At 39.6% G+C, this 16,061-nt stretch overlaps 1 protein-coding gene across 5 annotated transcripts in view; it reads left to right on the forward strand.

Moving 5' to 3' along the window:
- The window catches only part of lrrk2 (leucine-rich repeat kinase 2), a 44,019-nt gene that overhangs the window by 24,545 nt on the left and 3,413 nt on the right, over window positions 1–16,061 (forward strand). For 3 of the 5 annotated variants that reach the window (XM_086074066.1, XM_086074064.1, XM_086074067.1), the window contains 24 exons: window positions 1,709–1,959; window positions 2,039–2,190; window positions 2,260–2,353; window positions 3,476–3,662; window positions 3,742–3,923; window positions 4,345–4,571; window positions 4,708–4,835; window positions 6,171–6,389; window positions 6,459–6,660; window positions 7,269–7,357; window positions 7,863–8,044; window positions 8,816–8,970; window positions 9,052–9,198; window positions 9,299–9,490; window positions 9,562–9,708; window positions 10,955–11,067; window positions 11,141–11,331; window positions 12,278–12,438; window positions 13,062–13,232; window positions 13,509–13,609; window positions 13,681–13,869; window positions 15,006–15,199; window positions 15,288–15,360; window positions 15,450–15,655. In XM_086074066.1, the coding sequence (XP_085930192.1) occupies window positions 1,709–1,959; window positions 2,039–2,190; window positions 2,260–2,353; window positions 3,476–3,662; window positions 3,742–3,923; window positions 4,345–4,571; window positions 4,708–4,835; window positions 6,171–6,389; window positions 6,459–6,660; window positions 7,269–7,357; window positions 7,863–8,044; window positions 8,816–8,970; window positions 9,052–9,198; window positions 9,299–9,490; window positions 9,562–9,708; window positions 10,955–11,067; window positions 11,141–11,331; window positions 12,278–12,438; window positions 13,062–13,232; window positions 13,509–13,609; window positions 13,681–13,869; window positions 15,006–15,199; window positions 15,288–15,360; window positions 15,450–15,655 (3,953 nt within the window). The remainder of the gene's footprint in view (window positions 1–1,708; window positions 1,960–2,038; window positions 2,191–2,259; window positions 2,354–3,475; window positions 3,663–3,741; window positions 3,924–4,344; window positions 4,572–4,707; window positions 4,836–6,170; window positions 6,390–6,458; window positions 6,661–7,268; window positions 7,358–7,862; window positions 8,045–8,815; window positions 8,971–9,051; window positions 9,199–9,298; window positions 9,491–9,561; window positions 9,709–10,954; window positions 11,068–11,140; window positions 11,332–12,277; window positions 12,439–13,061; window positions 13,233–13,508; window positions 13,610–13,680; window positions 13,870–15,005; window positions 15,200–15,287; window positions 15,361–15,449; window positions 15,656–16,061) is intronic. The other 2 variants (XM_086074065.1, XM_086074068.1) reach the window with 1 other exon arrangement.

Here is a 16,061-nt window from a genome sequence, read left to right on the forward strand (position 1 = left end):
GGTTGGGGTGGGTGGCGGGGGTGGATGGGGGGCGGGGGGTTATGGGGGGGCGGGGGTTGGGGGCCGGTGGGGTGCCTGGTGGGCCTGCAGTGCCCCGTCCTGCTGCGTTGGGCCGGGGGCGCGGGCCGTGTTGGGGCGGGGGGCGCTCCTGCTCCTGGGTTTGCTCTCCGGCCGGTGGCCCTGGTGGGGCCCGGGGGTCGTCCTTTGGCGCTGCCGCGGCCTGGGGGGCCCTGAGGTGTTGCGCTTGCTCTGTTCCGGCGGGGGTCGACGGCTCCCCTCTTTGGTGGAGATTTTCATGCATGCCAGATCCACCACACCAGCATCTACCGAAACTCAGACACAATCTGTTTCCTCCTCAGGTTATTGAATCGGTGGAGGCTGGTGTCTCGGATCTCACGCGGCTTCGTCTGTCCTTCCTTCCTTTTCTCTGTCTCTCCGTTGGTCTCTTGAGGCCTCCCTGATTTTATGTTTTTTGGATTTGTTGGGGTCTGGATGTTTCTTGGGCTGGGGAGGAGTTCTGGTGGGGGGTGTCTGGTCGGTGCTAGATTTCACCTTCCTTGGTTTTCTTCGGTCCCCTCGGGTCTCCTGGTGTTCGATTTAGGTGAACGGTATGAGATTTTTTTTCTAATAGGTTTTCTGGTGAGCTAACAAATACACACACGCACGCACGCACGCACGCACGCACGCACGCACATACACATACTCACCCACACACACAAAAAAAAAAAAAATGTATGTATGTATATATGTATATATGTATGTATATGTGTGTATATATATATATATATATATATATATATATATATATATATATTTAAAAAAAAAAAAAAAAAGAGCAATGATGATGACATTTCCGAATGAACAATACTGAGCTCTTAAGAGAAAAAGCAAAAAAAAATAAAAAAAAGAAAATAAAAAAAATAAAAAAATAAATTTGAGCTATGTATGTCACATTCAAATAACGGCATAAGTCATGTTTTGCGGAAAAAAGCTGCAAATCATTTTTGTAGTTACCTGGCATGACAGCAAAATTTGGTGACTCCCTATTTGTTGTTGTGTCCCAAAATTTTCTGAAAGTCAATTTAGCCCTCAGCAGCATAAACTTTGGTAGACATGTATAAAAAAAAAATGAATAGACCCACAAAAAAAGTCCCAGGAAACCAACCCCTAAAGCAGTGGTTCTCAACCGCTGTCCTCATGTCTCCCTCAGCCAACACAGGTGTTTCAAACGATCAGCTAATTAGCAAACTCTGCATGAAGCCTGATAACGATCCTCAGCTGTGTTGGTTATGGAAAACAGGCTGGATAGGGGTACTCATACAGCAAGTCTTCCATTTTGTTTTGAAGCCTCCATTTTAGGGACATTTTATTGGAGACCGTCAAAATGAATTTGACCGAGAGGTATTTCTCCAATAGTTACCAAATTTAATGTGTAAACTAGACTTCAGTAGTGCAGTGTGAAAATTTATTAATTAATCCAAAAAGTAAATCACCTCCTTAAGCTACTTTCACTTAGCTACATGCAGTTTGGCAATTATAGCTACCGTGAGTAGACCCACAAAAAGTCTCAGAAGCCATGCTCAAAAACGCACAGGAAGTCAGCCATTTTAGTGTTTTGGCTAGCTGGTTTGCTATAAAACACAAAAACCAACATTTCTTTTTTTCACATCCTCAACTCTTGACCAAACATCATGTGTCTTTGTTGCAGAGCTTAAGCAGCCTGACCCGACTGGACCTGCAGGGCAACCAACTTCAGTCCCTTCCGGCGGAGCTCCTAGCGTTGCCGGCGCTCGCCACGCTTAACGTCTCGCGCAACTGCGTGGGCCCGCGCCTCGATTTGGACGCGGCGGCCGCCTGTCCGTCACTGCGGCAGCTCAACCTGTCCTTCAACAAGCTGACGGCCTTCCCACGCCAGCTGGGCCGCGCCACCGAGCACCTCGAGGAGCTTCTCATGGAAGGGTGAGACTCTCCAAAGTGCCGCGTGCTGACACGCCACTCGGATGCGAGAACAATGTTGAGTGTTGGCTACGATCTTCAGGAACAACGTGGCTGAGCTCTGCATGCCCCCGCCGCACCTCCCTGAGATCAAACTGCTGGACGTGAGCAAGAACGCCGTAAGGGACATCTCACCCGGCTTCCTGACGGGCTGCCCCAAGCTGGAAATCTTCAACGCCTCCTCCAACAAAATAAGTGAGTGACTGGATGTGAAAAATCAACATCGTTTGTTCTGCAATTTACAGAGATAATTATCGCCTGCAGGTTGTCTGGCACATCTACCAGCAAAGCTAACTGCACTGAAGCTTGCCAACAACAATTTCACTACCATTTCTGATGACATACTCCGCCTACCTAAGTGAGTGTGAATGCAATTTAAATATTTTCTTAACTTCATGGCTAATGGAGGGATTATTTTTTAATTAATTGTCATTTTACCACTTGCTATTGACTGAAAATGACATGACAGCGCCGAAGGGCTCAGGTAATGACCAATTACGACACACTGTGTGGTTTCTGTGTGGTTATTCGTAGGCTAACGCCTTACTTACGTACTGTGCTGTCATTTTCGGTCGACAGCAAGTGGCAAAATGGCTGCCCCAAGAGATTGATAAAAATTAGAGATAGACCCATTATCGGCCGAGCCGATTATCGGCGCCGATATCCCGCATTATACAAATATCGGCATCTGCCATTTTCAAGAATCATACGGCCAATAATAGATCGATATAATAAGAGGTTAACTTCAAGGCAACTATTTAGTCAAATTTTCAGTTAACATTATAAGACATGCTGCTGACCCTGGGAACTCTCTGAACCTTCTGTTTTTGTTTGAAATAAACTAAAACTAAGATAAGTACAAATTGGAAACTTCATATATTTAGACATTTTGGAAAACTTTATTTACTGTAGTAAACTTATAGTGAGCTATTTACTTGTTTAAGAGTTTGTGTTAGATTTTTAAAACTAAGATGTCTATTGACTAAGATTGATTTAGTTTTTTAAATATTTTACAAATCCTAAAAGTTGTTCAATAATCATATGCTTTCAAATTCAACAAATTTAACAATTGAAATGTGTATTATTATTATTTTTATTTTGATGCCAATATTATCTTAGTGAAAATGAATATTGGCTCCAAATACCGGTTATCAGCATCTTTGACTACTAATAATCAATATCGGTATCAGCCCTGGAAAAAAAAGATATCGATCCATCTCTAATAAAAATAGGTGGATTTTGCTGTTTAATTCATATTTTACAAACGCAGTATTAATTAGAAAGAACCATGTATAGACTCGTGGGGCTACAGAGAACATATTATTGTAAATAATATTTTTGACTTGACCACGCTACAATATCTATTCTAAGTAAAAATGCTAACTAATTTTATTGTTATTTATTTTTCTCATTTTATTCAGTTTGTTTGGTTAAATTATTTCATTTATATATTTTCACATTATTATTATTATTTTTACAGCTTGAGATCAGTGGACATGAGGACCAATCACATCGAGGTATTCCCGGGCCCAGGCTCGTGGGCGTCCAATAACCTGCGTGAGTTGATGTTCAGCCACAACAACATCGCCGCATTGGATTTAAGCGGGCCAGTCCACAAGTGGAGCCGACTGGAGAAGCTGCACTTGAGCAACAACAAGCTCACTGAGGTGAGCTGAACGTTGGACTGTCTGGAGCAACAGAAGCAAAGGATCCAAAACTGAAGATTTGCGTACGTCTGGATGTCAGATCCCGCCGCAGGTCGGTCTGCTGGAGGGTCTCACGTCCCTGGACGTGAGCCGCAACGCCGGCCTGCGCTACTTTCCCGACGAGATGGGCAGGCTGGGTCGACTGTGGGACCTCCCGCTGGACGGCCTGCGACTCCAGTTGGACCTCAAACTGATCGGAAGCAAAACCAAAGACATTGTCAGGTAGGACCTCTACTTAAGATTTTATTTTCTAATTTTAACTCATTCACTGCCATTGACGGATATAGACGTCAAAAATTTGTTTGAACTATTTCTATTAGTTTAACATTTTTTCTACTTTCTACTTTTTATATATATTTTTTATTGTACATTTAGAACAGATATAAAATTTGTGATTAATTGTGAGTTAACTAAAACACTTTAAAACATTTTATCGCCTGACGCAATTCAATAGTTAACTCACGATTAATCACACATTTTATATCTGTATTTCAAAAAAAAATTCTAGGTTTTCATACTCTTGTTAACAAAAGTGGGGAAAAAATTGAAACTAATAGAAATAGTTCAAATGAATTTTTGACGTGTATAGCCGTCAATGGCAGTGAACGAGTTAAAATAAATATATTCCTCCTCCATTGTTCAGGTTTCTGCAGCAACGCCTCAAGAAGGCAGTTCCGTATTACCGGATGAAGCTCATTGTGGTGGGAAATGCCGGCAGCGGGAAAACCAGCTTGGTCCATAAGCTGATGAAGATCAAGCGCTCGCAGCAGGCCTCTTGCAGGCGGTCAGCCGGCACCGTGGACGTACGCGACTGGAGCATCAGGGAGCGGGACAAGAAGAAGATGGTGCTGAACGTTTGGGACTTCTCAGGTGCGGGTATTGCAGTGGTCCTCGGTCAGGGTCAGCAAGGCCTTGTCTTACAAGTTTGGTAAATCCCCACTGAAGGCCCAGGTACTAAATGAAGTCCAGACGTCTCATTTTTATTTTGACACCCGCCGCCACTCAGGTGGTGACGAACTGTGCGGCTCGCAGTATCACTTCCTGTCCTCCAGAGCACTCTACCTGGTGGTGCACGACCTGAGCAAAGGAGCACAGCAGCTGGATGCGCTCAAGCCCTGGCTCTTCAATATCAAGGTAGAACCAAGTGAAACCACTAAGCATAACCTAACGTCAACCCAAATCTTGACCTACCGAACCCTAAACTAACCTAATGCTTAAACCCAACATGGACGCTAACCCTAAACTGACTCTCCCTGCCTCAAGCTGACCTCACACAAACCTAACAACCCTAAACTCTCCACTTTCCTAATCTGAACACCCCATTTTCTTTTTCTTTCTTTCTTTCCAATCCCAATCACCCCACCTCTGTTTTGACCTTCACCCCCTTTTGTAGTCTAATTAAAAAATGTTCTTAGTCCCAACCATGTTCCTCCCCTTCCTTAATTTTGAACCAATATCATCCAAAAAAAAAAGCTTGCTTTGACACTTTTTAAAAATACTTGTATTCATTTATTTACTTACAACTTTTGGGGTACATTCCAGCCTCCGCTTCTGAAAAATTAGGGTTATAAATCATTTTTTATTGAAAATGGTCTTTAAACATGGCGGACAATTGTGACATGATCGGGGCATTTGTCAGTATTTTTACCTTGTGGTTCTTTTGTTTTGTTTTGTTTTGTTTTCCCGCTTGGTTTCTCTTCCTTTTTTTCTCCATTCTTCTACCTCCTTTATTTCCTTTTTTTTGGGGGGGATGTACAAAAGTCATTTTAATATATTTAAAAATACAAAAAAATATATGGTACATGCACTGATATGTTTTATTTTATTTGTATTTATTTATTTATTTAAAAATGTACCTGTACCCACTCTACCCCTTTGGTGTAGCACCTTAACTGTTTCGGGTTATCAAAGAATTTTAAATTTGATGTAAACAGGGATTGTCTGCGTCTGTTGAATGTAACTAATAAAGTAACTTCTCATCTCACTGTTACGTTTACAAAACTAACTTCCTTTTTAACTCATTCACTCCCAGCCATTTTCACTGAAGCAATCCCGGCTGTTTTACTGGATTTTGACTGATTTTGCAAAGCCCACACAATATTGTGTTCTATTGCTATAAAAACATGGAACCTACCAAAAGAAAGATTAGAGTCTCTTATTTCATCAAGAAAAAAGTATGTTTCTATCTGTTTTCGTTTTGCAGCAATTAGCATTAGAATATAGCTAAGTTTCATCATTACTCACAAATCTGTTACAAACATTGGGGGAAAAGTGTGTTGCAAATGGCCCTGGTTGATCTCTTATACTCTGCTGCCACCTACTGGCCGTTTTTCTAATGACTACCATTGCTTTAATGGATCTGGATGGTCTCATGATGCAATGGGGTGGGAGACAGGGCAAGCGGCGGTTATTGTCATGGATGGCAGGAAATATATTTAAAGTGTCAAAATGTTTCTCATCCGGTCGAAGGCGATGGCTCCGCTCTCACCGGTCATCCTGGTGGGAACGCACATGGACGTGAGCGACGACGTGGCGTTCCAAGCCTGCCTTACCAAGATCCGCGAAGAACTGCTCAACCACCATGGCTTCCCGACCATCCAGGACTACTTCACGGTGTCGGCCTGCGAGGACTCGGACGCTGTCGTCCGGCTGCGCAAGGCCATCGCCAAGGAGGCCACCGACTTCAAGGTGGCTCGTTGTTGGCGTCATCCCGTCTGAATGAGCTCTCCTCACTCCCCCTGTCCTCCTATCCCGCAGATCCAGGGTCAGCCCGTGATGGGCCAGTTGGTTCCCGACAGCTACGTGGAACTGGAGCGCAGGCTTCTCCAGGAAAGAACCAGGGTTCCGACAGAGTTCCCCGTGCTCTCGCGGCAACAACTGCTGGAGCTCATCCAGGAGAGTCAACTGCCACTGGAGGAGGCAGAGCTTCCCCACGCCATCCATTTCCTCAGCCAAGCTGGTTAGTGTTTGGCCGCTGAGAATTAGCACATTAGCGCCCTCTATGCCGTGGGTTGTGACACCACCGCATGAGTGTGCTCGAGGGCCACATTTGATTTTTATAACCAGACAGATGAGCCAGGTCATTCGTTAAAAAAAAAAAAAATGCATATGTAAAATAGTTACATGCACATTTATTTACAAATTCAGTCATATTTTTATTGTATAATTTATCATTTATTTTATTGATAGTTCATTGTTCACTTTTAGAAAAAATAATGTATGTAAAAATATTTATTTTATATATTAATGAATATATATTTAATAGTTTTATTTGATTTACAATATATGAACAACCAATTATTTAATGAGAAATCAATATAAAAAATAAGAAAAATATTTATTTTATATATTCATAAATATACATTTAATATTTTTGTATTTTATTTACAATATATGAAATCAACCAATTATTTAATGAGAAGGGAATATTAAAAAATAAATCCAAATTAATAACAACATTCGCGACCTCTGGATCAGAGTCCGGTAGAACACATTAGTTAAACACTGTAGAATAAAGTAAAATGACTCAAATCTGAGCGTTTTTTATTTCTTTGTGTGCGCCTTCAGGGGTCTTACTGCACTTTGACGATCCCACCCTCCAGCTACAGGACCTCTACTTCATCCATCCACAGTGGCTCTGCAATGTCCTCTCACAGGTTTGTTACAATTTTGTCAAATTTCATGAATTTAATATGCAAATCTATACAAATTATTTGTTTTTGTTTTTTTTAAAGGTGGTGATACCTCCAAAATGTCTTTTTTTGTGTGTGTGTGTTTCTTTTAAGCTAAAAAAAAAAAAATCCAAAGAAAAATCATTGTTTTTCTAATAATGAAATTTTCTTCGCCGGTACCACAATATCCTAAAAATCATGTTTTTTAAATTTATTTAAATTTATTTTATTTTTTTCCCGTCCAAAAACTCAGAAAAGTCTATTAATTTTAAATCCAGTGAAATTCTTAATTTTTTATTTATTTATTTATTTATTTTTTGGTTGGAGTTCCAGCCAAGAAAGAGGGGGGAGGGATATTGTTAATGGTGTTGGTTTTTAGATACTGACCAAACAAATCAGCTATTATTCAAGAGATGTTCCTTGTGTGCTTAAATGAGGAGTTGTCATCTAAAATAGGCCGCTTACATTATTATCGGGCGTTCCTTTGCAGAAGCTGATTCTCAAGGAAGGATGGAATCATCCCCAAGGAGTGGTTCAGCGCTCAGCATTGGAAAACTTTCTGCTTGAAACTCAATGTTTCCCCGCCAGTCATGCCACGCATTACTTGAAATTGCTGGAGAAGTTCCTGATCGCGCTGCCCTTTGGACAAGACCAGCTGCTTGTGCCCAGCAGGTACACGCAGTTAGTTACACAGCACACTGGACACAACATTAGGTACACGAGCGCCGTCTTAACAGTACTGTACTCGGGGAATATGTAAATACTAATGCCACTATAAATATAAATATAATCATATTTTGTTTTAAATGTTATGAAATTGTGACAAATAAAATAATTATGACAATACGACAACATAAAGTTGAAGAATGATAAGATTGCATAATAAAAAATTAATTAAATGTACACTACCAATTCAAAAATTAAATAAATTCAGGTTGAGGTAGTAAAGTAATACTTTTTTTGTTTGTTTTTTTAACTCTAAAAAACTGTAAATTTAAATTAATATATGTTTTTTTTATTACAACTAATGAAGTATATATATATATATATATTTTTTTAAGAATGAAAATAATTTCTTAAATATTAAATAAATATTAAAATAGCGCAGCAGTCATGTCAATGTTTTTTTTAAATCAACACAAACTACATGAATACAAAATAATGATACATTATTTAAAACAATAAATTAATTAACCAATCTAAATAAATATATTTTATAAATCTAGCTCATAAAGTAATAAAACTATCTTAGAATTGACAAAAAATCCAGCTAAATGCTATATAATAAAATAACCATTGCCAGTAAATTTTCAAAATAAACTTGCTGCGGGGGGTTTCAAGAAATAGAAAGAATACAAAAGTGAAATGGAAAAACAACCTAAAAAGAACGTAGCCTACATTATAGATATATTTTGCATGCTTCAACATTTTTCCCCCCTCCAGTTTGGCAAAATACAAGCCAAGCATTGATCTGCCTCACTGCGAGAACTCGGAGGTGATCGTGCGAGAGTACGAGATGCCATATTTCCCCGCCGACTTCTGGTCACGACAGATCAGCCGCTTGCTGGAGGTCTCTGCTTATTTGCTCCACGGACGAGGTAACGCGCTTTTGCCGATCGCGTTTCTTCATCCCCGCTTTGGACTCCTTCACCTGTGTGTATGTTTGCGTGTTTTCCCAGAAAAAGCATGCCCGCCCCAGAAAGTGTGCTGGAACCGAGGCGTGCACCTGAGCTGGTCACCTGAGGCCTACTGCCTGGCGGAGGCCACGTCTCGGCAGGAAGACGTATCCAGCGTGCTCAGAATCACCGTGCCTTCCACGCGCAAAGGTACGCACTGGACAAACAGACATCTACGTTACCAACTCCACCGTCCGACCGTGGCGACAAGAACTTAGATTGTGGTTGTCATTGTTTCACTCCTCGCCAGGCCGTGTTCTCCTGGGGCAGGTGGTGGACCAGGTGGACTCCCTGCTCGAGGAATGGTTCCCGGGCCTGCTGAGCACGGACGTGCATGGCAGCGGGGAGGCTGTCCTGAAGAAGTGGGCTCTCTACAGCTTCCAGGACGGACAGGAGTGGAGCAAGATGCTGCTGGAGGACCTCTTCGCCCATTTTGACCAGGGTGCGGCCTGCGGAGCGTTAAAGTCAAAATCATGAGGCAAAAGTGTAGGCAATGCTCGTCTATCTGTTCAGACTTTCTTCTGGTGAACCCCGAGGACCCTCGCTGCACGGTTCCCATCGCTCAGGTGGCTCCGGACGTGGTGCTAAGCGACCAGCCGGCTGGGACCATCCTGGACAGTGATGAGCTGCATGTGGAACTCTCCAAAGCGAACCTCCTCGGTAAGAAATGCGACTTGATAATACTGACAATAGTTTTAATGATGGGCAGAGATCTTGGTGGTTTATTTTCTCTTACTGTACTTTAATTTGATGAAATATCATACACCCGCGCGGCTATAAATTTGCACTTGACATCTTTTGTTTAAATTGAAAAAAATAAAAAATGTACTCAGTCATCATCAACAGTCATTTGTAAATTGAATAAAATGAAGTAAAAATGTATTTGTATAACCAGATATTTTTACAAGCAACATATCCAATGAAATTTGAAAAAAAAATTAAGAAAAAAATCATTTTAAATAAATGACAATAAGTTCAATGCACAGGTATATTTTACATGGGAAATGTCTATAGTAATTTTAAATAAAAAAAATAATAAAAATGTAACTATAAACTATAGCAACATTTATTGCAAACATTTCTATTTTATATGTATCATAAAGCCTATAAATAACACACTTTAAGTGAATGAATAGAAAAATAGTGTAAAAAATACAGAAAAATGGAACCAAGAATTAAAAAAACAAAATACTGATACGCATTTATTGCCAAAAATAAATTAAATTTAAAAAAAATTATATATAGATGAATATTAACAGACAGCATCTGTAGCAATTTTAAATTAAAGGAAAATAACTAAATAAAAATGTATTTTATATGTAGGATTATATTTACAAGCAACATATGTAATACAATTTAATTAAAATTAATAAAACACATTATTACAGGTGTAAAGTAATTTTCATTCAGAATGAAAAAAGTTAATTCTTTTTTATATACATATATATATTTTACTGCCAATTTCTAAAGGAATTAAATGTAAGAAAAATTGAAAAAATTCCCAACATTTATTGTACGTAACCTTTTTTTTTTTTTTTTATGTAGTATATAGCGTACCCAATCAGCCTATCAGATACTAGATTAGATAGATTGAGGGAACTAATATATACTTGTATATGTTTTTTTCATATACAGTTGTGCTTGAAAGTTTACCCCTAGGGGGTGTGTAAACTTATAAGCATTCTGCGATGAGACAAAAGCTTAATGCAAACCAAAATACTGTGGCAATTGTTTTGATGCTTTCAGAGGTTGAAGTCGACACGAGTCGAGATGTGCATGTGACGATTCATAGCATTTATGTGTCATGAAGTGACGTTGAGCTTTTGTACATTTACAGTTGTGTTCGTAAGCGCGACTGTATATAAATTGGGAATGCACGTCATCACGTGATGTGTTGAACTCGCAGGGGACGGCGGCTTTGGCACGGTCTACCGAGGCGTCTACAAGAACGAGGACGTGGCTGTCAAGTTATTCAACAAGCACGCGTCGGAACTTTACATCTACAGACTCCTCAGACAGGTACTGGGCTGGCGCACCATTACCCAGCATGCATCACCGGACACTCACCATTCTATAACCGATCCTTCTCCAGGAGTTGGTGGTGCTGGGTCGCCTGCGCCACCCCAGCCTGGTGGGCCTGCTGGCGGCCGGCTCGGCTCCCCACGTCCTGGTGATGGAGCTGGCCATGCGAGGCTCCCTTGACTCCCTGTTCCAGCACAAGAAAGGAAGCCTGAACAGGAAGCTCAGGCACAGGATCGCGCTGCACGTGGCTGACGGACTACGGTAAGCCGGCACGTTCTGCAAAGAACCTCCCTTATGAGTGTTTTTTAACTCATTCACTTCTAGCCATTTTCACTGAAGCAACCCCCTTTGCTCTCGGCTGTTTTATTCGATTTTGACTGATTTTGCAAGGCCCACAGAATATTTTGTTCTATTGCTATAAAATCACGGAACCTATCAAAAGAAAGATCAGAGTCTCTTCTTTCATCAGGAAAAAAAATAAATTTCCATCTGTTTCCGTTTTGCAGCAATTAGCATTAAAATATAGCTAAGTTTCATCATTATTCACAAACCTGTTGAAAACACTAGCAAAAAGAGCTGGTTCCAACATGGCCAGTAGCTGCCACCTGCTGGCCGTTTTTTGTTATAACTACCATTGCTTTTGCAGAACCTGTATCAAAGCCTTCTGTATGCTCTAGCACAGTGGTTTTCAAATGGAGGTACGTGAAGGCACTCCAGGGGTTACGTGACAATATATATTTCTAAAAATATATATAAGTTCATAAAATAAATTTTATTTTCAATAGGCTATTCAATTTCAGTGTCCTAAAAACCCAGCAGCTCCCCATACCAGAATTCTGTTATTATTTCATTTTGAGCGCAGAGCTTTACTATGATCCCAAAAGATGACATTTTATGTTGATAATTTCTATGTGCACAAATCTTTATTTATAATTAAATGAATTATGTTTTTTTTTTTTGTTATATCTTTTTTATTTTCAAATACTTCAAGAGACCAAAAAAAATATTTCACTGGGGGTACGTCACTGGAAAAAGGTTGAGAACCACTGCTCTAGGATACCCCCCCTCCCCAAAAAACAAAAAACTGACAAGAACAACAACAACATATAAATCCGTTTGTAGGAGTGAAGGACAAAGTATTAAAAAACGTATTTATACGTTTTTGGGTTTGAAGGAGTTAATGAGGCAGTCAACCTTGTTCCGTCAGGTACCTCCACTCGGCCATGATCATCTACCGCGACTTGAAGCCGCACAACGTGCTCCTGTTCAACCTCAAGACGGACGGCGACGTCATCGCCAAGATCACCGACTACGGCATCGCTCAGTACTGCTGCAGCATGGGGGTCCGCAGCTCGGAGGGCACGCCGGGTTAGATGGAGCGCGCTCACTTTAATGTCACCCAGCACATAAATAAAACCTCCTTTTGTCACGGTGGATACGTTCCAGAGCCACACAAACACAACACAGAACATACAGAAAAATATGTTTATTCATTTATTCTTTAATGTCGTTTTTTCCATCGCTAACATCAAAATTGATTTGAACACCAAAATTAAAAGAAAGATTAGAGTCTCTTCTTTCATCAGGATAAAAAAAAAGTATGGCAATATTTAAACTAGAACGTTTTTATACGTTTTGGGGAGCAAATGAGTTAAAGTGAAAAGTAAAAAAATATATATATAATTTTTTGACATTGTAGCAGATGCAGATATTTCTACAGTAGACAAGTAGATGCATTTTACATTCCCAAAAATATTCTGCGATATAGCGTGGCCACTGCGCTTTTGTTGTTGTTTATGTTTTACCCTTCCCACATCTACTTTTTAAAACTAACTTTTTAAACGCATTGTAATTGTACACCAAAAAAAGTAATGAACCAGAAAATAACTGGAGCCTCCCTGTGAATGTTTTCCACAAAAACCTCTACAATCTCGCAGTAGCATGCTAGGTGAAAATCTGCGACATCTGCTGATTTCAAAGCTGTCATTCAGGTTTCCGCGCACCAGAGGTCGCCAGAGGGAACGTGACGTACAACCAGCAAGCCGACGTCTTTTCGTTCGGGCTCCTTCTCTACGACCTTCTGACTGGCGGCGAGCGCATCTGCGACGGCGTTAGGTTCCCCAGCGAGTTTGATGAGGTGGCCGTGCAGGGAAAATTACCAGGTAAACTAACATGTCAATAATTACAATTTCCATTATTTATTTATTCAATTGAGTTTCAGATTTATTTATTTATTTTCTCCCGCTGTTGCCACTTTTTATTTCTATTATTCTTTTCTTTTATCTATTTTTATTTTTTTTATTAGTATTTTCTACTTATTTATTTTTATTTTTTTGTTAATTTTCCCTTTTAAAAAAAAATCCAAGTTTCAAGCTCCTTTGCAAGCATCATTGGTCATAACAGTGTAAATGCTATCTTCTATATTGTTTGTTGTGCAGATCCGGTGAAACACTACGGCTGCTCCCCTTGGCCTGGCTTCCAGGCTCTGATGAAGGAATGTCTGAAGGTTAATCCTTATGATCGACCCACATCCGCACAGGTGAGGGACCCCGCGTGAACATTTGAAGCATAGTCGTCATCGTCGCATACGTGTGCAACTGTTGCGGTCAGGTGTTCGCCAGGCTCAACTCGGGCGAGATGTTGTGTCTGATGAGGGAGCTGCCGCTGCCAAGGCCCGTACATGCCGAGTGCGTGGCCGTGAGCGCCGCCGGTACGGCCTGGCTGGGAGGAGGCAGCAGCACCCAGAGCACGGGAACCGTCACTGCGGTGGACCTGGAATCCAACATCATCACCACGCAGGTATCGTGCGTATGCGTGCGCCCACCAGCAAATGAGGGATTTGCTCCAAATGTTTTTGCTTCCTCCGGCTTCTTGTATTCTGTACAAGTGATGGCAAAGTGGAAATAGGATGATAAGTTTATAGCAGGAAATGAAACTAAAATGTGATGTTTAAAACATCATCATTTCGGGAGCATCTTAAAGAAAAACAGAACAAAGATTGCGCTTTTTTAGATGTCTTGTTTTTATTATTATTTATTTTTATTTCATTTAATTTCTATTACTTTTTGTTTCATGCATGTCATCGATGTTATTTCCTATTCTGCTTACTTTCTTTATTTTCTTTGGCACATCATGTTTATTTTCTGTTACTTTTAGATTTATTTTTCATATCTTTTATATTTTCTTGTAATGTTTTTCTTTCACTTCTTTCTATTTTGGGTAATTTTTTACATTTTAATAAAATTTTTAACTTGCTTTTCTATTACCAGTACTTCTCTTTTATACATTACTTATTGACTTCTTTAGTTTCTATTTCATTTATGTATTTGTTTTTATACATTTAATTTATTTTTAACTCGTTTTTTACTGTCATTTAGAATTTTATTCATGTAATAAATAATTTTCTTTCCGATTATTTTTTTCTTTTATTTGTTACATTTGTATTTTTTCCTTGTATTTATTTTCTATCATTTATTTTTTCATTTATGTAGTTTGTTTTATACTTCTTTTTTTTTTACTTTACTATTTAAATTTTTGATTTGGACTTTTATTTATGTTATGTGTTTGGTTTGGTATTTCTTTATTTTTGCATTTTTTATTTAGCATTTTATAATTTGATCAATTTATGAAATTGTGAGTTTTTGTTATTTTCTTTTTCTTAGCTTTTACTTATTTTCCATAATTTTCTTGCACATTTTTCATTTTTCTTTATTTTCAATGATTTTCTTAATCGTTAAATGTTATTTTCTATTATTTCTTGTTACATCTTTTAGTTGTGCTCTTTTGAAAGTTTGATTTTATTTATTTTCCATATTTTTTAACTTTTAAATAAAAAAATGTATTCCCTTGTATCTTTTGTCAAATTTCCCGATTATCATCACTTATTTCTGACAAGCATTTCTTCAACTTCAACCATATGAAACTTGTCCAATCAGGAAATCGACAGGAGTCCCGTTCTGTGCCTGGTGACGGTCCAGATCCCCGGCGAGGCTTCTGATTGGCTGGTGGCCGGCACGCAGTCGGGCTCGCTGGTGGTCCTCAGCGGCGAGGACACGTCTGCGTGGTACCTCTTGAACAACGTCACTGACGCCGTCACCTCGCTCTACTTTCACGTAAAACACCCGCGCCTGTGAGTGAAAACTAGTATCAGGAAATAACTGCTTTCGTATACAGGACCAACCAAGATGATGATGTCTCCTATTAATTTTATTCTTTAGGCAAAGAAAAAACTACTTGCTGGTTGGCACCGCTGACGGCCTTCTGACCATTTACGAAGATTCTGCTCTCAAGGTTTGAGATAATCAATAAATCCTCCTCACCTCACATGATGGCCGGTCTCCTTGTGACATTGCGGCTCTTTTCTCATAAAATTCCACCAGGAGTTCGGTCAACCCGTGAAGTCCGTGGTCCTGGGCACGGTCAACACTCCCGTGGTGTGCCTGGGCACGTCGTCGTACTCCCTGGACGGCCGCTGCGTTTGGGCCGGCTGCGGTACCAGGATCCTTTCCTTCAGCGCCGACTACGACGTGAGCCGGAACATCGACACCCGGAACGCCGTAACGCTCCCGTCAGTCCAGAGCACTCCGTACATACTTCCTTTACTCAAGTCAAAGTAAAAAAAGTACTTCAAAGATGTGACTATCCAAGACTAGAAACCTATCGGGGTTGATTAATAAATAAAATAATAATATAAAATGAATTAATAACAAAAATTTAAAAAAAAAAAGTCTTAACTCTGGAGATTAATTTAAAATCTTTAAAGCGTTAAAAAAAAAAAATGAAAAAATGGCTCTGTTTTATTTACTTCCTGTTATGACCTATAACCTGTAGCCAAACTGACTATCCAAGACTGGAAACCTATTGGAGTTGAAGAATAATAAAAAATAAAAATAAATAATAAATAAATAATATTAAATATAATATAATAATAAATACAATAAACACAATTTTTTTTATATATAAAAAGTTTTAACACTCTGGAGATTATTTTA

This window comes from Leptonotus elevatus, chromosome 4 (genome assembly GCF_054856555.1).
Source record: "Leptonotus elevatus isolate MCC_2025b chromosome 4, RoL_Lele_1.0, whole genome shotgun sequence".
NCBI classification, from domain to species: Eukaryota; Metazoa; Chordata; class Actinopteri; order Syngnathiformes; family Syngnathidae; genus Leptonotus; species Leptonotus elevatus.